General features: G+C 44.4%; 1 protein-coding gene across 2 annotated transcripts in view; it reads right to left on the bottom strand.

The window, feature by feature from the left end:
- Positions 1 to 25,168, bottom strand: part of CHCHD3 (coiled-coil-helix-coiled-coil-helix domain containing 3) — a 289,889-nt gene that overhangs the window by 2,533 nt on the left and 262,188 nt on the right. For both annotated transcript variants that reach the window (XM_068972961.1, XM_068972962.1), the window contains one exon: positions 13,563 to 13,698. In XM_068972961.1, the coding sequence (XP_068829062.1) occupies positions 13,563 to 13,698 (136 nt within the window). The remainder of the gene's footprint in view (positions 1 to 13,562; positions 13,699 to 25,168) is intronic.

Genomic DNA, 25,168 nt, shown 5'->3' on the forward strand with positions numbered 1-25,168 from the left:
CTTTTAAGAGGTTCATGTTTTCTCTTACTTCAGTCTTTAATCAATTTTGAGTTAATATTTGTGAGTGGTATATGACAGGAGTCTAGTTTTCATTCCTTGACATATGAATATCCAATTTTCCCAGTACCATTTACTGAAGAGACTTTCTCCATTGAATATTCTTGGCTCTCTTGTCAAACATTTGACTGTATGTGCTTGGGTTTAATTCTGGGCTCTCAATTCTGTTTCATTGGTCTATGTGTCTATACCATAGATAGCACCATACTGTTTTAATTATTATAGCTCCAGAATATAGTTTGAGATCAGGACATATGACACCTCCTGCTTTGCTCTTCTTTCTCAGGATTCCTTTGGCTATTCATGGTCTATTGTGGCTCCAAAACATTTTAGAAGTGTTTTTTTTTTTTTCTCTCTCTTTTTTTCCCTATTTTTCTATAAAAAAATACCATTGGAATCTTGATAGGGACTGCAAAAAATCTATAGATGACATTTGTTAGTATCGCCACTTTAGAAGCATTAATTCTTCCAATCGATGAATACCTTTCCATTTATTTGTATCTTCTTTGATCCCTTTCATCAATATCTTAGAGCTTTCAGAGGAGAGATCTCTGATCTCCTTGGTTAAAAATATTCCTAAGTATTTTATTATTTTTTAATGTTACTATGAAGTGAAGTGAAAGTTGCTCAGTCATGTCTGACTCTCTGTGTCCCCAAGGACTATACGGTCCAAGGAATTCTCCAGGCCAGAACACTGGAATGGGTAGCCTTTCCCTTCTCCAGAGGATCTTCCCAACCCAGGGATCGAACCCAGGTCTCTTGTATTGCAGGCGGATTGTTTACCAGCTGAGCCACAAGGGACAGATGGGATCAATTTCTTTTTTAGAAAATTCACTGTTAGTGTATAGAAATACTACTGATTTTTGTACATTAATTTTGTATTCTGCAACTTTATTGAATTTTTGATCAATTCTAACCGTTTTCTTGATTGGGTTTTTAAGATTTTCTTCATACAAAATCCTAAACAAACACACAAAAGTTCTTAATGATCAGATTAAAACTCTAACTAGCTGGGGCTGGAGATAAACTGTCTCTATTTTTTAGGACAAGGAGAGACATTACTTTGCCGACTAAGGTCCGTCTAGTCAAGGCTATGGTTTTTCCTGTTTTTCCTGTGGTGATGTATGGATGTGAGAGTTGGACTGTGAAGAAAGCTGAGCACCGAAGAATTGATGCTTTTGAATTGTGGTGTTGGAGAAGACTCTTGAGAGTCCCTTGGACTGCAAGGAGATCCAACCAGTCCATCCTGAAGGAGATCAGCCCTGGGATTTCTTTGGAAGGAATGATGTGAAAGCTGAAACTCCAGTACTTTGGCCACCTCATGCAAAGAGTTGACTCATTGGAAAAGACTCTGATGCTGGGAGGGATTGGGGGCAGGAGGAGAAGGGGACGACCGAGGATGAGATGGCTGGATGGCATCACTGACTCGATGGATGTGAGTCTGAGTGAACTCCGGGAGTTGGTGATGGACAGGGAGGCCTGGCGTGCTGCGATTCATGGGGTCGCAAAGAGTCGTACACGACTGAGCGACTGAACTGAACTGAACTTAAGAAGACAAAAGTGATTCTTTCTCCTTTAGTTTTGAAATTAATCAAGAGGAGGAGACTGGGTCAGGCCCAAGATTGCCTCTGATTTGTTCATGCCTTCTTCCTTCCATCCCTCACATTTTCAGCCAGTTGTTCACGTATCCAACTTCTTAACTGAGCTCCGACTAGGTACTCATTATACTGAGTTAGGTGATATGAGGAAAGAGGCATAATAAACAGTAATAACTTGCTATTTTTAAAATATATTTGCTAAATATGTTAAAATTTTCTTTTCCTGAATAAATGATACATGTACACAGTGTAAGACTCAGGAACAAAAGAATACATAGGACAAAGTCACTTCTCCCTTTCTCCGACTCCCCAGTTTTTTGTGTACTCTTCCAGAGCAGGTATTAGTTCAAAAGCAGAGTGGTGCTGCCTATTTCAGAAGAGGATAACTGTCTGCAGCTGGAGTGATCAAGGAAGGCGCCTCCAATGATCTTCCACTATGGACAGGATATACAGACAGAAGGACCAGAGGTGGGGGGATGAGGCGGGGAAGAACTGGGAAAGACTCAGAGGAGGGCAGAAGCCCATTATGCATGGGATGAAGAATGAAGGAAAGACAGGCCCAGCTAGAGGAAAGGACAGACACTCAGGACGTACCAAGGGAAGGAGTATAAAAAGGGCCCCCTGTGACTGTGAGGCTGGGATTCATGCTTGCTAGCCACTGAAAAAACCTGGGAATCCAACAATTTTTTTTTTCTTGACAGGAAAACACATTTAGAAAGGTTACCCTGACATCCTTAGCACAATGGCCTCAATGGAGAAGTGTGTGGAGGCAGGAAAACCAAGAGGAGGCAGATTAGAAATGAAGCCAGGCTGGGAACAAGAAACAGTGATAACAAGACAGAGGAAAGCGGAGAAAGCAGTGACGGAACCTCAGGCATGAGGGCTCCTCGGTGACAGGGAGGAAGGGGGTGTGGCCAAAAGACACAGGGAAGTCAGTGAGAGGAGTCATTTTGGGAATAAGGAATATGACTCTAACTTTGGGCCTGGGACGATGATGAGACATCCCAGAAGGAAAGGTCCAGAGGGAAGTTGCGGGCTTGGGAAAGAGCTCAAAGGTCTTTAAAGAGTTAAGGATAGAGATGCAGAAAGGAGACTGAAATAAAGGGGATGAAAAGGGAGAGGAGGACCAATAAGCGTCCTGGAGGAGGAGCTTACCCTAAAGGTTATCCTACAGTGTCCATGATGACGGGTTTCTGAGAAGCCTATGTCCACGGGGCACGAAAGATATGAAAGCAGACTAGGCAGCGTGCAGGGGAGCGTACAGCAGTGGTCAGAAAAAACAATGACGCAGTCAAAGAGGAAGTGAGCCAGAGGAGCTGGACACGTCTACAGAAAACGGAAAGACAGAGCAGATCAAGCGGAAGGCTCCACTCGGCAGAGAATCGTCTTGCAGAATTAACACCAGAACGCGAGGCTTCTCTCAAACCCATCACTCAAGTATGAGCTCTCTATTTGTTTGAAAGCTTAAAAATCGAGCACTTACCATGTAAGGGTCAGGCCAGGCAATGCCACGGTTATCATTTATCCTCACACCCTTGTGACTTGATCTGTGAAAGTCTCTCCAACTATAGAGGCGGGAAGCTCTATAAACTCCAGATACACAGACAACCTTGCCACAACACTAGTTGTTAATACAAAACCGAAGTCAGTGTAAAGAGATCTACACTGAGGTTATGCAAGGGCACGTAGATACTAAAGAAAATGATCACTTTGCAGGTTATAATCTGTTACCTGCCTGCTCAAAACCACATAGCTGGGCCTCATTCTACAATTCAGGTCTCACAGTGATAGCAACAGTCGTGTGACCACGTACCTCTTTTCCAATGTTACAAAATGATCCACAGTGACCACAATGTAACTGACGCAAGTGCTAAAAGTATTGGCAAGATTCTAGGGAACCTTTTTACTGTTCTCCTCCCTGTAACCCTGACTGAATGCAGAAGGGTAATTTTTCAGCCCAGTCATGTAATGCATGTCAGACTCTCTCAAGAGAGACAAGCTGGGCCTTGGATGGTGTGAGGATCATGGGTCAGCCTACCAGGAAGACACTACAAGAACATTTTTGAACAAATATAAAACACAAAAGAAGTAACCACAGTCACAAAATACCTTGTTATGTGTATTAAAAACTGCATCCTCAAAGAGAGCATGGCAGTTCAGGTGATTCCCAGGCGACTCCCTGAAGACACAGGGGACAAGGCTGTGTCTTCCAGGGCTGGCCTATACACGCTGTCAGACTGCACTCAGCTGCCACCAATGGGTGGTGGAGGTGGTACAAGACCACCTCATTTCTGTCAGAGACATTCACAGACATGATGTCAACTTGAAATTTTTTTTCAATGAACAAATTATTTTATGCAATAAAAACCTGTCCCAATCCAGGAGCAAGGACCTCTGGGTGGAGGGCTCCTGAAGCCTGACAGGGTCCGTATCAGTCAGCTCCCACGTATAAGTTCTGTAAGTCGCTGCTGTTGGGTTGAATTTCAACTCTGCATAAATTTAACGCTGCATAAATTAACATAGGAAATTCCCCAAAGAATGAGGGAGAAGATTTGCAAGTTATAAAAAATTGCTTCCTTCATTTAAGGAACTGCTAACACTTAATCTTAATGTGGAGAAAGAAATTCCTGGCATTTGCTCATCATTCACGTATTGGGGCCTGCGGAAACGCCTTTATCAACAGCTGGGTAAATTACCCAAAGGAGAGACTGGTTCAGGCACCTGCACAGTTCTTTTCCTAAGTCTCTCTGATCCTGGCCACTGAGGAAGAAGCTAGCAATGCACCCTGTCAGACAGAAGCAGGGCCCCTGGGAACAAGAGGATGCGTGTCATTTCCATTGATTAAGATGATCTAAAGGTCTTCCTCAAATATTTTAGTTACAAAGTGATCTCATCAACTGCCTTCTTGGAGGGGCGGACCATCATTGGCAGTGTATCAGCTACTGGTCCTCTCCATATATGTAAGAAGAATAATGGTAACCCTGGGTTACTCACAACTATCATGACAATAAAAACAGTGTTCCTGGTCTTTATTAAAAAAAAAAAAAAAAAGATACCAGACTTTCCTGGAGGCCCAGTGGTTAGGAATCCACCTGCCAGTGCAGGGGGACACAGGCCTGATCCCTGGTCTGGGAAGATTCCACATGCCCCTGGGCAAGCGGGCCTGGCACCACTACAACCAAGCCCGAGGGCCCTGGAGCCAGTGCTCCGCAACAAGAGAAGCCACTGCAAGGAGAAGCCCGTTCAACGCACAGCAACAGAGACCAGTGCAGCCAGAAAAAAAAAAAAATTACCACTCAGAGTGCTTGTCTCTGTGAGCTTACCCAGACTCTCACCAGGATTTCAAAAGACCTAGTAAAGCTGCGTTACGGAAGAAGGAAGGCTTCCCAGGGAAAGGTTTACCTGGAAACAGAAACGTGTCCTGACAAACCTGAGTTTTCACTGAAGAGGGGCAGGAAAAGTGGGAAGTGGAAGAGAATGGAGCTCCGAGGAGGAACAGGGAGTGACAGAGACAGGAGGAGAAGACTGTGAGAAGTAAGAGAAAGTAATCAATAAATTCAATTTATGAGAAGCACAAAGCGTGCCTTGCCTGTGTGCCAAGTACTGCTCCTGGCCACCTGAAAATCCGATTAGCGAACTTATTTTGTTTTCAGTATCTGTCTCTTCCCCCCAGCAAGTGCTGTTCTTTATTCTTCCTTCTTGGAGGAAACGCAGGTTAATTTTTTTATGCCTGGGTCTAGTTTCATCTCTTCTTATGACAAATGCTCTCTGTGTGATATTCAAATTAAGTTACAAGTAATTAACTGTTTATACAACTTGCTGTAATAACAGACAAAACACTAACATACTGCACTTCTAACTCTTGAAGCATAAACACTAGAAAAGAAGTGCCTATTAAGAAAAATAAGTCTATTACCACAGTAATATTTCTTCTATTAAAACCAGATTTTTTTTTTTAAAGAAAATGTCATAAAGTAACTGTTACTCTCAGAAGGTGCTTTAGAAAAGGACTCCTGTGACAGAAGAGGCTGAGTAAGAAATCTAAACTTTGGAATTTCATTTGCTTTGACATGACTCCAAATCTGAAGGGGGGTCCCATGGAAGAATGGGAATACTCTCCTCAATGCCCATGCGTCCTCTTGAAGATAAGTGGCCCATTAGGTGATTAAGAAACCTCATTGTGAGTGAATGAAAGTCGCTCAGTCGTATCTGACTCTTTGCAACCCCATGGACTATACAGTCCATGGAATTCTCCAGACCACAGTACTAGAGTGTGTAGCCTTTCCCTTCTCCAGGGGATCTTCCCAATGCAGGGATCGAACTCATGCGTCCCACATTACAGGCAGATTCTTTACTAGCTGAGCCACAAGGGAAGCCCAAGAACACTGGAGTGGGTAGGTAGCCTTTTCCTTCTCCAGAGGATCTTCCTGACCCAGGAATCGAAGCGGAGTCTCCTGCATTGCAGGTGGATTCTTTACCAACTGAGCTACGAGGGAAGCCCCAAGAAACATCATTAGGTGGTGATGATAAACAAGCCTTCAGACACAATAAGAGCAAGCTCCCTTTTAAGCCTTCTGGTTTATCTTGGTGCTCCCTGAAGGTGGGCATGTGTGTGCATTGGAGACTTGATGCCAGACGCAGTACGCTGTTCCCTGTAATGTCAGATCACAGACATGGATGACCAGAATCACTGGGCGAATGTCTTTAAAATGCACGTGCCTGGTGGGACCTGAACAGAGCCTAAGGAGAAGGTCTCTGATGTGGGTCAGGGGAGGGGAGTCGGTGCCTGGGAGCAGCAGAGCCAAGGAAGGGTCCAGTCACAAGTGTGGGCTGGCCAGGGGACAGCTACCTCGCCCGGGTGCCCCTTCCTCCCTCCTGCCCAGGAAGACTAGGTGTGGCTCCCCACCTGGCAGCACCTATAGCTGCAATGGCTTCCCAGGTGGTAAAGAACCCACCTGCCAGCACAGGTGATGTAATGAGACTTGGATTCCACCCCTGGATCAGGATGATCCCCTGGAGGAGGGCACGGCACCCCACTCCAGGATTCTTGCCTGGAGAATCCCATGGACAGAGGAGCCTGGTGGGCTACAGTCCATGGGGTCGCAGAGAGTCAGACGCAACTGAAGCGACTTAGCACACATGCACAGCTGCCGCGGGGCAAGAGGATAGGAGAAAGGAACTTCTTTTTCAGAGGCTCCTGACCTCTGTCTAAGACATCTGATTTACTGCTGAGGCTGAGAACGGAACTAGTCAGTCTGATGAGACTGCTGCAGGTGGCTCAGACCCAGGAGGCTGTGACTAGCAGCTCCGCCTCTCCTGAGAGTGGGGAGTCAGACTTGGCAAGATCTCTGAGGCTAAAGACCTCTCACGCAGTTCAGGCCAATGGGGCTCTAGAGCTGTGGTTCTCAGACTCCATGGACGCATGAGCAATCTGTTGGGAGTTCAGATGTTCAGGTCCCACCTCAGATTCTTGGGGAAGGACCAGGCACGTGCATTTTAAAGACATTCGCCCAGTGATTCTGATCATCCATGTCTGTGATCTGACATTACAGGGAACAGCGTACTGCGTCTGGCATCAAGTCATTCTGGTTTGGACTCTGTCCCATCTACAGACCTCTGAAACTCTTGGGGTGCTAATTTTTCCAAGTAAAGAGATGTGATTAGGTTATGTGATTTCTATGTCCTTCTAGCTCTAACAGCTTGAGTCTATGAAACCATTTGCATGTAATTTATAGCTCATCTTAAAACAACGATAAAACACAACTTGCTCTGAACACTAGGTTTTTCTTCCAAAGATTCTGATTTCTAAAGTGAAAGTGAAACCCACCAATATGGTTTCAGGTGCTCTTCATACTCAAATAACAGGGATGTATGTCCTCGACCCCTGATCTAGTGTAAATCCAAGTACAAGGGGGAGATAAATCCACTGTTCTCAAGACCACCGACATACCGTGCCATGGCAAATCCCTCTCCAGGCACCAATCTTGAGGTCTTCTAGTTGGAGGACAACCACAGACTGGGGTGTTGCTTATATTTTCAAAACAAAGAACCAGGTACACTAGTCTTGGAATGGAGTCACTTCATATTAGGATCTGGCTTCATTTATCGGGTCAAATAACTTTCTGATCTCCTCAAGGAGGTGAGAGGAAGCACACAGGCCTAAGTGAGGGCGGGGCTGACTCACTCGTAAGATGCCCTCATCTCAGTCCTTCCTGTAGCGGAGCTGCTTGCCTGGCCACTGCCCCGCTACCCACTTGATTGAAACCTTGGCTCCAGTTCAGGAGTTCTGTCTAGCCTTCACCATCTGACTCCAGCCTTCTTGCTCACCTCTGGCCCATGGGCCTCTCCTGGGCCAGGCCTTTATTTCTAGTCTGGTCTTTCGTTGGCTCTCCTGAGCCGGCTTCCTGCTCTGTTTCCACAATCCCTTACCACCCACGGTCCGTGGCTCATAGGGTGGAAGCCAGCCCAGGGCAGAGAAGCCTGGGGCCAGCTGAGGGATGTGGCCTGCTTTCTCCAATGCAGCTTACTAGCCGGGGGGCTCCATTCTGCCGGGCAGCGCTGAGAGCACCATTGCTCACTCTACTGACTCTGGAGAAGCTGAGACTCTTTTCGCCCCCTCCCAGTCCATTCTGCCACCTTGGCTTCCTCGGGGCTGCCAGGATGCCCGCCTTAATGAAGGGCTAGTCAACACGCAGACCAGCCAGAAGCGTGCCTCTCCTTCCAGAGGGGAAGCTCAAGGCTGACAGCAAAATCTAAGAAGTGGAGCCACAAATGCTGGAGGTCACCAAAGCAGAGACGCCGCTTGTACCAAAGAGCCCATGTCTCTCACTGTGAAGGTGCTCAGGAACCTGGGCGCTTGTGTGGTCTGCCGCTTGTGTGGTCTGCCGCTTGTTCTCAGACATGGAATACACAACAGCTACGAGGCCTTGGTGGATCATTGAGTTCAAATCCTTAATTTACCAAAGGAGAAACTGAAGCCCAGGTCACTGTGACTAGATTGGAGTGTTCCAGCAGTCCCCATAAACTTCCCGCTCCAGAGAGCACAGGACATTCAAGAATCTAGCCAACTTCTGTACCTTTCTGTCAATAGCAGCAGGGCTGGGAAAGAGCTAAGCAGCTACATTCTGCAAATAAACTGAGGGGCAGTGAAGGGGGTCCCAGGGAGCAGGGCAGTGCAGACTGGGGAACAGGCCCGTTCTACACATCCGCTTTGTAAGCAGAACTCGGGCACATTTTGGCCTACTAGTGGGTCAGTACTATTGGATTCTCGCTGCTCCCTCCCTCCCATTCTCCTGTAAGGTACATGAAAGCCAGAATGAATGTGAATCAGGCTTTGCCGGTAAGAACAGGTAATTCAATCTTGAAGAGTTTATAGAACGCTATAAGGCTTAAAGAAAAACAAAAAGCTATGAGGCTAAGCAGATATGAGAAATAAAAGACACAGAAGTCTATCAATCACTGTCCTCCTATATTTTTAAATGCTGTATTTCATAAAGCTAGCCAGTAGCTTTTAAGTCTTAGTAGTAGTAATTGCAGCAATTTAATATCTCTTTACCATTATGAAGAAAACGTAACTTAATAAATTGGAAGTAACGGTCTAAAATGTCTCGTCTTGACCGTGAGGAATTGTTTAAGACTAGCTGAAGAAAGACTGATGTGAATTAAGTGGATGAATAAGAAACAAAAAGTAAGGCTAAGGAATATCCGGAAATTTTCTTATCAGTGAAATCTATTAGTCTAGAGAACAATGCCCCAAGGGAACCAGTGAAAGCCCAATCTTATGAGTCATTTAAAAGTGGAGTGGATTTGGCTATTGGAAGTATTCCAAGGGGAAAACTCTTGTACTGCGCAGGAAATGGACAACATGACCTAATGGGTTGCTGTTATGTTTAGCATCTTAGCATGTTCAACTTGTTCTTTGGATTTAACAAGGAAATATAAGAAGGGGTGTTGATGGGTCAGGAACTGTAACAACAAATGAAGGGTCAGAACCATGTATCCTGCCCAATGTCTCTAACAACAGGTGCAGAACGGGGGTCACAAAGTTAGGCTAACTTCACACACATGAGAAAACATGGTGTTAGTGGAAAAGTGACTGTTCAGGAAATACTGATGTAGCCCCGACTGGCCATCCTGGCATGGTCTTAAAATGCTGCTGCTGCTGCTGCTAAGTCGCTTCAGTCGTGTCCGACTCTGTGTGACCCCATAGACGGCAGCCCACCAGGCTCCCCCATCCCTGGGATTCTCCAGGCAAGAACACTGGAGTGGGTTGCCATTTTCTTCTCCACTGCATGAAAGTGAAAAGTGACAGTGAAGTCGCTCAGTCGTGTCCGACCCTCAGCGACCCCCAGCGACCCCATGGACCGCAGCCTTCCAGGCTCCTCTGTCTTAAAACGTGACAGCACTAAACTGCACCTTTGGTTTTCGTCTTCATAATCCCACCCCTCTATCTGTTACTTTCAGTCTCAAAGATGACTTCATTCAATCTTCAGGTTTTCCCCTTTCACTTCCTTCGTTATTGTCCTTCCCTTACCACCTTATTTCTGTGTTCCTGGATGTTTCTTCACACACCCAATTCAAAAGCCAAACACTACTTATTTTTAAATTTGTTTTATGGCAAGTTCTATCTTGGTCTAGTTGTTAAATTTACCATCATGACTTCCCTGGGTCTCAATTCTCTCAACTGTAAAATGGTGAAAATAAAACCATCTCTATTTACATCTCAAGTTGTCATAAAAAAACAAATAAGAGGATGGATATGAAATGACCTTGAAATCTAAATCTATAGACATACAGGGTGCTACTGGTTCCTTCCCATTTCAATGCCGCTCATCTTAGGTTTAAAAGGTTTTGCGGACATATCATTTTAATACTACCTAGTGTTATATACTCCAATTCTAATACTCGAATTTAACAGCTGCAAAAACAACAGGCACCAGAAACAGCATTATATTACACTGCAGAGGAGAGGGGTGGGCAGGACCGGAGGACCGGTTTTCCCCTGGGAATCACTAGTAGTGATTTGCTGCTTTTGGCCAATAAGTTGGTTTTGGCACAATTGAGGCAAGAAAGGAAAAAATTAGACTTCCTGAATATCCTACAGAAATGGAATCCTCACAGCACTGTAAATGATATGACCTCACTTCACAAGGCTCAGGGCTACAGAGCCAGTAAAAAACAGGGCTTGGATACAAACCCAGATTTGCCCAGTTCAAACTCTCTGCTGTACCATGTGGCACATTTGATTTTGTCACAAGTTAATTTTGTTTCACTCTATGAATGTAGGCTACTGATCTCACCAGGCGGTATGCAGACAGTTCCACACAACCCAGACAATCAGGACGGAGCCAACACTCCGGACACCACTGCAGGTGCTGCTTCGCTGACGCTACAGATCACACTGTGGACACGGGCACCTGTGTTACAAGACGCTGGTGCTGAAACACACTTTGTCCTTGCCATTCTGTGCACTGACTACTCCCCTCACCTTGATACAGCACCTACAGCAAGCTAGAAAAATCCATGAACCCAACTTACAGGTTCCATGTGCTTTAGTCAGGATTGATATAGATGGTTGGAGGTTGTTAAGAGCATATCAGAAGCTATTTTTAATAAGCTAACTGAACATTAGCAACATTACTTCTACCAAAAACCTCGAAAGGAAGGAATTTCTGGCACACTACGGAGACTCAGACAAGTGCCACAGAAGTGGAACAGATAAAAGCCCCAAGCCACAAGGTCTTTAACGATAACACAGGCTTTTAATAAATCTTGGTTCCAGTTTTTTCCACTAGTTCTGCTGTTGTTTTCCAGCTATCCAGACAATACTGACCCTCCCATATTTCCAGCATGTTAGAAACTTATACTAACTGGCATTATTATAACTACAGCAAATTAGACTACAGGAAGGCATGCTGTGCAGCTCAAACACTAGATTTAGTTGGGTTACAAGGTCAACTCTAGGGAGTTTGTCAGCAGAAAGAACCACGGTTTCCAACAATTTTCATCTCTCAGAACCACCTATATCCAACTGTTAAATCAGTTAAATGATAGGCAATTATGTGACCTGCCAGAATTGTTAATTTGCTTCAGGGTTTATCATTGGCTTTCTAAAGTACATAAATTAGGGAGAACACACGTCCTGTTATCTTCCCATTATTCTGCTATGAAAGATCATACGAAGAATATGCCTATGCTACACAGAAGCAATGGGAACTGCTTCCTAAGTCCATCTCTGGCCTCTCTTTCCCTGCCCAACTGAGTGGACTCTACCAACTGGTGGAAGACTGAGAGGTGCTTGCATTTGAGGGGTGGGGAGTGCGGAGGGGTTGTTTCAGTTTATGTCTGCCTTTGATTTTTTTTATTAAATTTTAAAGTCTTTAATTCTTACATGTGTTCCCAAACATGAAACCCCCTCCCACCTCCCTCCCCATAACATCTCTGTGGGTGATCCCCATGCACCAGCCCCAATCATGCTGTATCCTGCGTCAGACATAGACTGGCGATTCAATTCTGACATGATAGTATACATGATAGAATGCCATTCTCCCAAATCATCCCGCCCTCTCCCTCTCTCTCTGAGTCCAAAAGTCCGTTATACACAGCTGTGTCTTTTTTCCTGTCTTGCATACAGGGTCGTCATTGCCATCTTTCTAAATTCCATATATATGTGTTAGTATACTGTATTGGTGTTTTTCTTTCTGGCTTACTTCACTCTGTATAATCGGCTCCAGTTTCATCCATCTCATCAGAACTGATTCAAATGAATTCTTTTTAACGGCTGAGTAATACTCCATCGTGTATATGTACCAAAGCTTCCTTATCCATTCATCTGCTGATGGACATCTAGGTTGTTTCCATGTCCTGGCTATTATAAACATAGACATTTCTCCAAAGAAGACATACGGATGGCTAACAAACACATGAAAAGATGCTCAACATCACTCATTATCAGAGAAATGCAAATCAAAACCACAATGAGGTACCACTTCACACCAGTCAGAATGGCTGCGATCCAAAAATCTGCAAGCAACAAATGCTGGAGAGGGTGTGGAGAAAAGGGAACCCTCCTACACTGTTGGTGGGAATGCAAACTAGTACAGCCACTATGGAGAACAGTGTGGAGATTCCTTAAAAAATTGCAAATAGAACTACCTTATGACCCAGCAATCCCACTGCTGGGTATACACACCGAGGAAACCAGAATTGAAAGAGACACATGTACCCCAATGTTCATCGCAGCACTGTTTATAATTGCCTTTGATTTTTTAAACCAGGCTCTTGGCATGACTGCTGCTAAGTTGCTTCAGTTGTGTCTGTCTCTGTGCGACCCCATAGATGGCAACCCACCAGGCTCCCCTGGACTGGGATTCTCCAGGCAAGGACACTGGAGTGCGTTGCCATTTCCTTCTCCAATGCATGAAAAGTGAAAGTGAAGTTGCTCAGTCGTGTCCGACTCCTAGCGACCCCATGGACTGCAGCCCATCAGGCTCCTCCGTCCATGGGAGTTTCCAGGCAAGAGGACTGGAGTGGGTGCCAGTGCCTTCTCCGTCAGCAGGACTACTACATGTTTATGAACTTGAAGCTGCTGGCCCCTTAATGTGTATCCTTCCTCTTTGCTGGCTTTGACTACTGGCCCAGAATATGGGGCAATGACCTTGACGACACAATTACAGTATAGAGGACAAAAGTTCAGGGCAACTAGAAGAAGTATCATTTAAGTAAAATCTTTTTTTTTCCTGCAGGTGGAACACAAGGAGACCATGGACTCTTCCTACCACCACCTGGGTGAAAGCTTAATCAACTCGGGACCACACAGAGCTTGTCACACACATTAACCTTCCCAGTGCCCCGGATGGCAGTCTTCTATTCCTCTGGCGCCCCTGGTAGCTTGGTTCATACGCCCACCTGTTTGGCCTGATTGACGCAGCGCATGTACTGGCTGGCCAAAGCCGAGCAGCTGAGGGTCTGCTGGGTATTCTGGCGGTAACACTGGAGAATCTGGGCCTGCAGATCAGCACAGACGGGGTGATACTCATACCGCCTGGAAACAAAAACAGGTACCACTGAGACAAATAAGCTTCAACCTGAATGAAGATCAAAGCTAAAAAATACATCAATATACAAATGTTGCAAATGAAAAAAGAATAATTAAAAAAAAACTTTAAGAGAAATTATTTTCTTTGACCTTTTAAGAAAGATATTCCACAAGATAAGTGACTACCATGAAATTCATTCTATTAACTGACATCCCCATGAGACTCTCTGGACAGAGCAGCATTCCCACCCAATCCAAAATGTGACTGCATGAATGGAGCCAGTTACTCTGCAGCCCAGCAGCCGGGTCTCCAACCTGGGAGCCTATGTTCTCTTCCACTCCCACCTCCAGTGGGTCACAGAGCTGGAGACCCTGCAGTCCAGTCCTTTCTCCATACTCACTGTTGTTATATTAATTCTTAATCATTTATATCCTGGATTCAAGCCATGAATCTCTGGTCTCTCGGCCTCTTAGCTTTCGCCCTCCACTCCTACTCTCCCAAAAGGTTCTTTCTCACAGCCAAGTCTAGACAGCATCTGCTTTCCAAATGAAATACATGGTCAACAGGCAGGTCCTTTGGGATCAGGTTCCTGCCTGCTTTTTTGCCTCAGTCCCCACCCTGTACAAGGTGCAGCCTGACCACATTCCTTTGTCTCTGGTTCTTCAGGGTTTGGTTCTTCCACATCCCTTCACGTCTTTGCTCCATTGCTGTTGATTTTGGAAATGCTCTGCACCGAAGCCACACCCTTTTCCATGTATCTGGAAAACCCCTGGTTTAGTTGCCAAGTCGAGTCCGACTCTCACGATCCCATGGACTGTAGCCTGCCAGGCTCCTCTGTCCATGGGATTCTCTAGGGAAGAATACTGGAGTGGGTTGCCATTTCCTTCTCCAGGAAAACACCTACCCATCTTCTAACACTTGAGCTAAGTACTGAAGTGTAATCTCTATACGGCTTTCACTAGCTCTCGCCATCCACAGTAGAGTCCATCATTCCCTTTATGATGACCCTCTCACCTGTATTAACTTCTTTCACTGTGTACTTAATACTGACTGTACTACAGTCAACTGTGAGTTACTAGCATGCAAATCCCAGGTAAGGACTGCATCTTATTTTCTCTGTGATCTCAGCTATTGACATGGATCCCTCTTATAGAAGGCATGCAATAAATTGTTCAGAATGAGTGGACAGAAAATTTTTTTCATTTCCTGAGCTAAAATTTTACTAATTATACTTACAAACCTCAAGATTTTAGAGTGCTTTCAGTGAATATGCAGTACTAACATAGATGCTTCCAAAAAGCTGACAATACACACTTGAAAAATGGTAACAATAAATAAAATATACCAAATGGATTATACAAACAAAGCTGAAATACTCCTGTAAAAATGGTAGAGGAACTGGGATTATAAGGAATAAATACACAGAAATATATATATATTATTATCACTTTAGGGAGTCTTTTTTTAAATCAGTTTTGTTTAATACAAAAGGTTCTAGACTTTCTTATCAGTTCTTTTCTTGAAATTTAAATTTGTTATTTCCATAGTAATCTTGAAAATAGCATTATTTTAAATTTGATGGGTTCTAAAATACCCCTAGAGAATACAGGAGAAATATTTCTCATCAATAAGGAAAGCTCTGGGTGAAGATTTATCTCCTCACTACTTTTATCCAACACTAAGCTAATATATATATATACAGTTAGAATAGGAAACTGAAATGCAAACCACGTTACTGGCCCCTAAGGGAATTTATTTCTTACTACCCTCTGAAAAAGAAGACAGAGAGATAACATTGTACTTTTTCATTCATTACCTTACTGTTTTGCCAAATACCCAAGAACAGAATTTAAATCCAATCCCATCCTAGTTTTAAGATTCTCAAGTTCAGATGTCTGTGAATGTCTCTGGACACGGATTTCCTTAATCCCCTACCATGAACATCAGCATCTAAAAGGAGTCAGCTGTGCTTCAAAGGGCAGAAGCACAGACACGACTGACTGATTACAGCAAGACACACATCTGAACAAATAATAAAACAGGATTAAGCATCAGGTGAGCTGAGACAAGCACATGTACAACTAATGCTTCTAACAGTTGAAGAGGAAGCAGCGCTACACTCTATCCCAGTGCTGAGGACCAACATCCCTCCCACATACCGTGGATTTAAAGCAGGGGAAGGGAGATGGGCGAGAAGGCCAGAAGCACCCTCCCCATTAACATGCAGTGAAAGACCGAAAAGAATGAGCTGCCACATACTGCGCATCACAGGAAGACGCTAGAGTATTTTTCCCTTCTAAAAAAGACTATTCACAATAGTTCATTCATCAGATACTATGGGCTCCTTAGAATGGGGTTATTTAAGGTATAAGAAAGCATTTATCTTGGGTTTAGCTATTACTCCTGCAAGTTAAAGTCCATGAGTTAGTTATGATTTGCAAGGTGTCAAAATATACTTTTATCACCAGAAATCAATACTACTCACTTCCAGGGCCCTAGATTTCCTGTATGGTAGTTAGGTCTGTGTGAGAGTGTGTGTGTGTGCACATGCAAATGGAGACATTTTCTGAAATCCTTTCTGTATACATGTCAGCCTGTATTGATGATTAGATGACAGAATGGGGGAAAGAGAGGATGGGAATCAGTGTAATTATCTTCCAGTTCCTGGACTAGGCTCTGGTATATTTTGCTTGGATTAACCTGTAAGGGCAAAGCTCTGTCTCTGTATTGATCTGCAATGCTTGTTACGCTGCCCTAATGCACTGTTTTCACTTTGGGAAAATGCTAAATGAGATTACTGTCTAACATTAGAAGGCCATAAAACCCAAGCATGGCACCTTCCATTCAGGAAAAGGGTTTGAAAGTCATTTCCAATATGCATTATGGTAAACCCTCCGTAGAGTCATTGAGTCAGCAATTGATTTTTATTGACTGCTTCCATTCCTGCTGATGGAAAAAGCCACTATTAGGTAAAAATAACGCAAAGCAGAATTTCAAGATACCCAAGAAGGAAAATTAAATCTTAGCTGCAAGAGACATTTAAACAATTTAATTTCTTGGTATGAAAAGATTAACAAAAATAAATAGTGAACAACAAAAGAGAAAGATGAAATATTTGGAGAACTCAAAACTATAAATAAAGAAGTGAGAGACAGAATAGTTATCCAAAAACATACTTAGCAAAAAGGAATTGGCAGAATAAAGTTGATACATGGAAATAAAAAAATCCAGTTAAGTGAGTCTGAAGTTACTGGGGACTTTTGGTGGGTCCCACCATCTGTCTCTACCCCTTCTGCCCCTTCTGTCCTCTTCAGTCCACTCCCAGTCTGCTGCCTGTGTCTTCCTTCCTTCTCACCAGCATGAGAAGCTGGGGCCAAGCCCTCCCCATCCCCACCCCACTTCACCCCACGGTGGCACGTCAGGCCAAGGACCTCACTCACAGCATCCAATGGCAGAACTCAAGACCAAATGTCTGGATAAAGAACAAAAGCCAAAGAAGCACTCTGGGAGGTAGTCTATAGCCAGTAACATATCGATTTTTTTTTTGGCTAATGTTTAACAAACACCAATATTCTTTGAAAAGGTAGCTTAGAAAATACATCCAAGTATTTTTCTTATAACAATGACAGATCCATTGTAGAAACTTCAGGGCGGGGGGCGGGGGGGAATCCCAATTAAGGCTAAGTTCTTAAAATATCATAGTGATGGACAAAAATTATCACTACTGTTTCTGATCATTTCCTTCAAAGAGTTTCCTGTAACTTGGGAATTAACTGGTCAAAGAGAAATGAAGATACTTTGGTAAAAATGAAGTTGAGATAAACGAGCCGTATTCAGAACTCTCTTCGTAAGGCTCTGGCACAATATGTTTCTACCTGGTTATCTGTTTAGAGCTATCTGCTGATCTGGCTGCTGCCTTTCCTACTTTCATGTCTTTGAAACTTCTTTGATGTGGGTCTGAGCTTTCTATTTCAGGGAAACTACTGACCCATCTTTTCAGTTCTAATATAAACCACAAGGATAATGAGGTAATTTCAGAGAAGGGAAAAAAAATATGGAGATGGCTCTCCTCACGCCACTTAGAAGGCCCAAGAAGTCATATAACAGTGAGCAGGCACAACTCCTGAAGCTCTCAGGAACACAGAACCATTCTAAGTGCAGGGTGGATACGAGAATGGATACCAGGGTAGCAACCATGCATCCTTCATGGGATCTGGTGGCCTCATAAAACGATTACCTATTACATTAAAAGCAGGTACATGACACATCTGGGGAGGGAAACGTTGAGTTCTAACTTCTGCAGCACAATGCTAAAGCTCTAACTGTAATTCTGTGCTAAAAATGTTTCACTAGATTGCTAAGTCCAGGGTCTTTCTGCCTTTCTTTCACAACACAAAACGAAAACTGCCAAGCATCTTGCCAATATTTAGTAATTCACTAATTTCTCTTATCATGTGTCATAAAGCTATCATAAATGTAATATAAAGGAAGTATTTATCTCAAATGTATTCATTATCTTCTATTTAAGTTTTTTCATTTTTAATTTTACTTTAAATTACAATCGTTTTCAGAATAAAATGTAAACAGCCTCTTTCTAACAAAGCAAGATCTGAAAAACAACTCAATTTCAAGCTTTTCTGACATTCTTAATAACTGCTAACCACCTTTATTAATGATGTTTCTATCTGAGCTGTAATCAAATTTCTACAATTACAGTTTGGAAGCAGCTTAACATCTCCAAAAGCTGCTTGCTTTCTCTGCTTCAGTTTGTCTTCATATACATTTTGCTATAAAATCTTAAAAAGTAAAATAAAATAAAAAGACTTCTAAAAATATTTATTTTACAAAATGAACACTAGCTATGATGTTTGTCTATCACCTCATCAAAAAATTTTTCTCTGCCCCATCAAAAGACCTACAAGCTGTGGAATGAAGACATGTCTAGGACCAAATGTGAAATCTGAATCTCCAAAGACTTCATCAGTGTGTAAATGAGACCAAGTCACCTTCAGTTCAGTCGCTCAGTCGTGTCCGACTCCTTGCGAAATAACTTTTATTTGAAATATCTCAATAAGGCTTTAAGGCCAGGAAAAGCATCACCAGCACCATGATCATCAGCATCCTCATGATTATTTTGATTAAAACACGGAAAATCTGACTTTATAAAATAATTTTCATTAGACAACTGAGAAAATGTTAACACTGAGCAGACACAACGCACTGCCCTTGGATTTCTTTTACTTTAAATAAATGCATCTATATAATACATTGAACTCGTGTGTGTGTGTGTGTGTGTGTGTGTGTTCAGTCATGTCTGACTCTTTGTGACCCCATGGATTGTAGCTCGCCAGTCTCCTCTATCCATGGTATTTCCCAGGCAAGAACACTGGAGTGGGTTGCCATTTCCTTCTCCAGGGGGTCTTCTCAACCCAGAGATCAAACCTGTTTCTTACATCTCCTGAATTGGCAGGCGGATTCTTTACCAACTGCGCCACCTAGGAAGCCCACTGCACTCATACCAACACAAATTAAAATTACATTAAGTTATTTTTACCTAGGGGGCTTTGTGAGTTATTTCCATTTCCCCAATCTTGCTACTTTAGAATATTCACTGAAATTGGGCTAAGGATGGAAAATATGAGAGCTATTTCTTTCATGTGTCTACTCAGTTTACTCCAACAACAAACACTGAGCCACATTTATCGAGCATGCATTACATGCCACTCACCATGGTAGGTGCTGAATAAGACATGCTCCTTGCCTTCCACTGACTCCCAAACTGGGGGCGGGGGGCGGGGGAGGGCGGGCGCAGGGTTGGTGTCACAGGGGACAGAAGTACACAGAGTCTTATAATGAGAACGATAAGTTGTAAACAAAGTGCTACACAGAGCTCTGGTTCTGAATGGAACAGAAACTGAACATACAGTGTTCCAGACAAGCAGACACCCATCACCAGTGAACAGGAAGTGAGGACTGGCCTTAGGATTCTCTTGAAGTAACTTTCAAGCCAGCAGGAAGATCTGTCCATGGTACCTGGAATATAGAGACAGGCCCCAAGATGGAGAGAACAGACCTCCTTACACCGTGGGGATATGAATACACCCACAGTCTGGCGACTCCAAGCCTTCTGGATGCTTCTGCTTTCTCTGAGAGCAAAGATTAGTGCTTATGTTCATGACATCTGCCAGCACAGATGTGGTTTGGAGAGCTGGGAGTAGCCACGTACAGTAAGAGCTTATAAATTCTGAGTTAAGTAGGGATCCCCTGAAAATAACCAGAGGCCAGGAGCCCAGTTTCAGACCTGTCAACAATAAACAAATGTTTTGTTTGTTTATTGGAACCTGGAGAGAGGTTTCCAGTTGCTTCGTCTTGGTAGGAGGGCAGTGGTGGTAACTTTCAGAATTACTCAGCCTTCATCATATCCCCTACTTAGGGACTGTCTTCTGCAACCACAGAGAAGGAAATGGCAACCCACACCGGTGTCCTTGCCTGGAGAATCCCATGGACAGAGGAGTCTGGTGGGCTGCAGGCCACGGAGTTGCAGAGTCGAGCATGACTGAGCGGCTAACATTTCTGCAACGACTCTACTGCGTTACTACTTCATGTGGCCAGGAAGGAGATGACTGGATAAACTGGTCCTAGATCATGGCCCAGATCTGGAGGCAGGAGGGAGATAGGAGGAGCTGGAATAAGATGGGGAAGGTAGTACGCTAAGATACTGGGAAGCTGAAGAACCTTCCAGAATCTGAGGGGACTCCTGGAGAAGAAAGGGAAGGCATTATGGAGCAGACCAGTCCAGATGGAGAGAGAGCAGAGGGACAGGCTGAGCAGCTAACCCACCCGTGAGGAAGAACAGGGAAAGGGGAGGCTGCAAGTTCCAGCCTACAGGGCTGGAACAAACAGGCATTTGTTTCCAAATTCTGGAAGGGTTCACCACACATCCTTCCTGCTCAAGTCCTCAGGCTTAGGAGAGGGAGAGTTGTATACAGCCGACGTGGCTGTCTCCCACCCAGCCAAGGCGGGCACCAGTGCTGGCAGACTGAAGACATGCCAAGGTCAAGTCTAACAGAACACCAGACACAACCTCCCAGAGGTAATCCTCCCATATTTGCAGCAATATTTATTTCATAGGACTTATTATATCATTTTCATCAATGCAATCTAACTATTGAAGTAGCACAGATTCAGAGCATCTTCCCGTTGAGCAGTGTGGTACCAGCAGCCTGTGCAGAAATACGGTCAAGCACACACTTTCACATCAGGCCCCTATTTTTAGGCACTTATAATTTTTCAAAAAGCGTTACCCTCAGGGATGAATTGTCTATGCTCCTTTCCCAGCTGAGGAGTGACTGGGGGGTGAGATGTTCGGAGAAATTCCATTTGAGTCACCCAAGCATAAAACTACATGCCAGTACCCTTACCTCTTGCCTGCAGTGATCAAATCTGAGAGTGCTTTTACTACTAATGTAACTCAGTTCAGTTCAGTCGCTCAGTCGTGTCTGACTCTTTGCGATCCCATGAATCGCAGCACGCCAGGCCTCCCTGTCCATCACCAACTCCCGGAGTTCACTCAGACTCACGTCCATCAAGTCAGTGATGCCATCCAGCCATCTCATCCTCGGTCGTCCCCTTCTCCTCCTGCCCCCAATCCCTCCCAGCATCAGAGTCTTTTCCAATGAGTCAACTCTTCGCATCAGGTGGCCAAAGTACTGGAGTTTCAGCTTTAGCATCATTCTTTCCAAAGAAATCCCAGGGCTGATCTCCTTCAGAATGGACTGGTTGGATCTCCTTGCAGTCCAAGGGAGTCTCAAGAGTCTTCTCCAACACCACAGCTCAAAGGCATCAATTCTTCGGCACTCACAGCTTAATTTAAAACATTTCAAAACCGCCATATATCTCAATGACTGTGACACAGTCTAAAAAACTGGATTAGGATCAAATTTTAACTCTGTGATGAGAGAGCGTGTTATATTACATTAAGTGATACTCTTCTTTTCACCAACATTTTGAAAGGAAGATCCAAATACTCGGTACACCCAGGGAGGAATGTGCCTGACTCTCTTTAACGGAAAGAACTGCAAATGTATTTACTGCAGTGACAAGTAAAGGAAAAAATTATCCACACTGATCTGTCCTGAGTGAGAGTTGCTCAGTCGTGTCCGACTCTTTGTGAGACCCCACAGACTGACTATACTGTCTGTGGAATTCTCCAGGTCAGAATACTGGAGTGGGTAGCCTTTCCGTTCTCCAGGGGATCATCCCAACCCAGGGATCGAACCCAGGTCTCCTGCATTGCAGGCGGATTCTTTACCAGGTGAGCCACAAGGGAAGCACAAGAATACTGAAATGGGTAGCTTAGCCCTTCTCCAGGAGATCTTCCCAACCCAGGAATTGAAGCGGGGTCTTCTGCATTGCAGACAGATTTTTTACCAACTGAGCTATCAGGGAAGCCCCCGAAGTGTCAGAATGCTGATAATGAGGAGTGGGAAGAGGGCTAGAGCTGGGCCTCCTGTCTCTTTCTTGTCCTGGTGACGATCTGTAGGGGAGGAAGCTGAGGGTCTGCCCCTGGCAAGAGGGAAATACCAAAGAGGACACCCTAGGCCATGCTAGTAAACCTCCAGGAAATGGCCAGACAGAAAAATGCTACCTGGACATCACAGAGGTGAACACACAGTGAAAGGGGAGGTAAAGATGTGCAGAAACACAAGGAGGGAAAAATATTCATATCTGTAGAAGAAACACCCTCACAAAGCTCACAGGTAAGAGCAGGTGGTACGGTGGGTCCAGGAACAGAGTGTACATCAGGAAGTGCTGCAGCTGTCCTGAGGAGGTAGCTGAGGGTAATCTACAGAGTCCATGAAGGAGAGGAGATGGGGTCTTGAAAGTCTTACCCTCAATGAAGGGTAAAACGGCAAGAGGACACGTAAGAGGCTCCACATGAGCCAAGGCCCAGGTCTCAGTCAAACTGGGCACATCCAGGGGATCAGGTTGCAGGGAGGCTGGCAGAGGTGAGAGGTGGTGATGAAAAGGGAGGCACTGGGATGCAGATGGTCTTCTGACAAGGCAGAAGATGCTTAGATTCTGTTCTGCAGGGAAAGACAAGCCACCAACCTTTCTACATGAGAGAATAAAGTTACAAAGGTGCTCTCTTAGAAAGCTGACCAGATGTGAATGAATCAGATGGATGAAAGTGGAAAGCATCCAGGCTGGGAGGCCAGTGGAGCTGTGTCCAGCTATAAAGACAGGCAGGAACAGAGGCGCTGGGAAGCAAGCATGCGGTAACTGACAGATGTGGACGCAAAGAAGGGCAACACACACATGGCTTCAGTTCATTAAGTTCAGTTGCTCAGTCATGTCTGACTCTTCAGGACCCCATGGACTGCAGCACACCAGGCCTCCCTGTCCATCACCAATTACCAGAGTCTACCCAAACCCATGTCCATTGAGTTGGTGATGCCATCTAACCATCTCATCCTCGGTCATCCCCTTCTCCTCCTGCCCTCAATCCCTCTCAGCATCAGAGTCTTTTCCAATGAGTCAACTCTTCGCATGAGGTGGCCAGAGTACTGGAGTTTCGGCTTCAGCATCAGTCTGTCCAATGAACACCCAGGACTGATCTCCTTTAGGATGGACTGGTTGGATCTCCTTGCAGTCCAAGGGACTCTCAAGAGTCTTCTCCAACACCACAGTTCAAAAGCATCAATTCTTTCGCACTCAGCCGTCTTCACAGTCCAACTCTCACATCCATACATGACCACTGAAAAAACCATAGCCTTGACTAGACAGACCTTTGTTGGCAAAGTAATATCTCTGCTTTTCAATATGCTATCTAGGTTGGTCATAACTTTCCTTCCAAGGAGTAAGTGTCTTTTAATTTCATGGCTGTAGTCACCATCTGCAGTGATTTTAGAACCCCCCAAAATAAAGTCTGACACTGTTTCCACTGTTTCCCCATCTATTTCCCATGAAGTGATGGGACCAGATGCCATGGTCTTAGTTTTCTGAATGTTGAGCTTTAAACCAACTTTTTCACTCTCCTCTTTCACTTTCATGAAGAGGCTCTTTAGTTCTTCTTCACTTTCTGCCATAAGGGTGGTGTCATCTGCATATCTGAGGTTATTGATATTTCTCCCGGCAATCTTGATTCCAGCCTGTGGTTCCTCCAGCCCAGCGTTTCTCATGATGTACTCTGCATATAAGTTAAATAAGTAGGGTGACAATATACAGCCTTAACGTACTCCTTTTACTATTTGGAATCAGTCTGTTGTTCCATGTCCAGTTCTAACTGGTGCTTCCTGGCCTGCATATAGGTTTCTCAAGAGGCAGGTCAGGTGGTCTGGTATTCCCATCTCTCTCAGAATCTTCCACAGTTTATTGTGATCCACACAGTCAAAGGCTTTGACATAGTCAAGAAAGCAGAAATAGATGTTTTTCTGGAACTTTCTTGCCTTTTTGATGATCCAGTGGATGTTGGCAATTTGATCTCTGGTTCCTGCGCCTTTTCAAAATCCAGCTTAAACATCTGGAAGTTCACGGTTCATGTATTGCTGAAGCCTGGCTTGGAGAATTTTGAGCATTACTTTCCTAGAGTGTGAGATGAGTGCGATTGTGCGGTAGTATGGCTTATACCTGGGGATTTAAAGAATGAAAGTGCTCAAGTGATGTTGTTCCCAAGTGGAAACAACCCACCAAGATCTAGAGTATGGACTTAGAGCTCAGCACTGGGAACAGGGCCACCATCATGGACTGGGCCTTCCCAGCAAGAAAAGGCAGGGAGTGTGGAGAGAGATGGCAGGAGGGACACCTGAGCCCTGGGCAGCAGCCCTGTTTAGGTGGGAGGTGACAGGGAAGGAAGATGGAGCAGTCAGAGAACTGGGAGTGGAGGGAAGAACCAGTATGACACAGCATCACAAGGCTGGGAAACCAGAGCTTCATGAAAAAGGAAAAAGGCGAAAAGAATACAGACCAATAAAACGCTCTGGAATTCAATCCCCAGCAATTTAGAGAAATAATTTCACTATAGGGCATAAGACAGAAGTCAGACAGCAGGAAATTGGTAAATAAGAAAATGGGCAGTAAAGAGACGAAGGTTAGTTCAATATCCTTTACAGAGTGCTTGTTCTATACCAGGTTGTGTGTGTGTCTGTCTGTGTGTCTGTGTGTGACAGAGAGACATACACTCCTCCTATAAGAGCTGCTTTTATGGGGCACATCTGGGAACAGTAGAAACGTGAAAGGAGGGAGCACAGCTGGCTGGAGATGACTGGAAAAGGTCTCAGACGAAGGAATTCAGAAGTCTTACAGAACAAGAAAGGCCCAGGCAGTGAGACAGGACAGCAAGGCACTCCAAACAGAAAAGAGGAAGACAGAAAGGCTGCGGAAGAAGAGAACAGAGTTTGGAGGCAGTGATGTCACGAATGAACTTTTTTCTTTTTTAAGATTCATATGAAAATTTACATACAGATCAGAAAGCCA

This window comes from Capricornis sumatraensis, chromosome 5 (genome assembly GCF_032405125.1).
Source record: "Capricornis sumatraensis isolate serow.1 chromosome 5, serow.2, whole genome shotgun sequence".
In the NCBI taxonomy this organism is placed as follows: domain Eukaryota; kingdom Metazoa; phylum Chordata; class Mammalia; order Artiodactyla; family Bovidae; genus Capricornis; species Capricornis sumatraensis.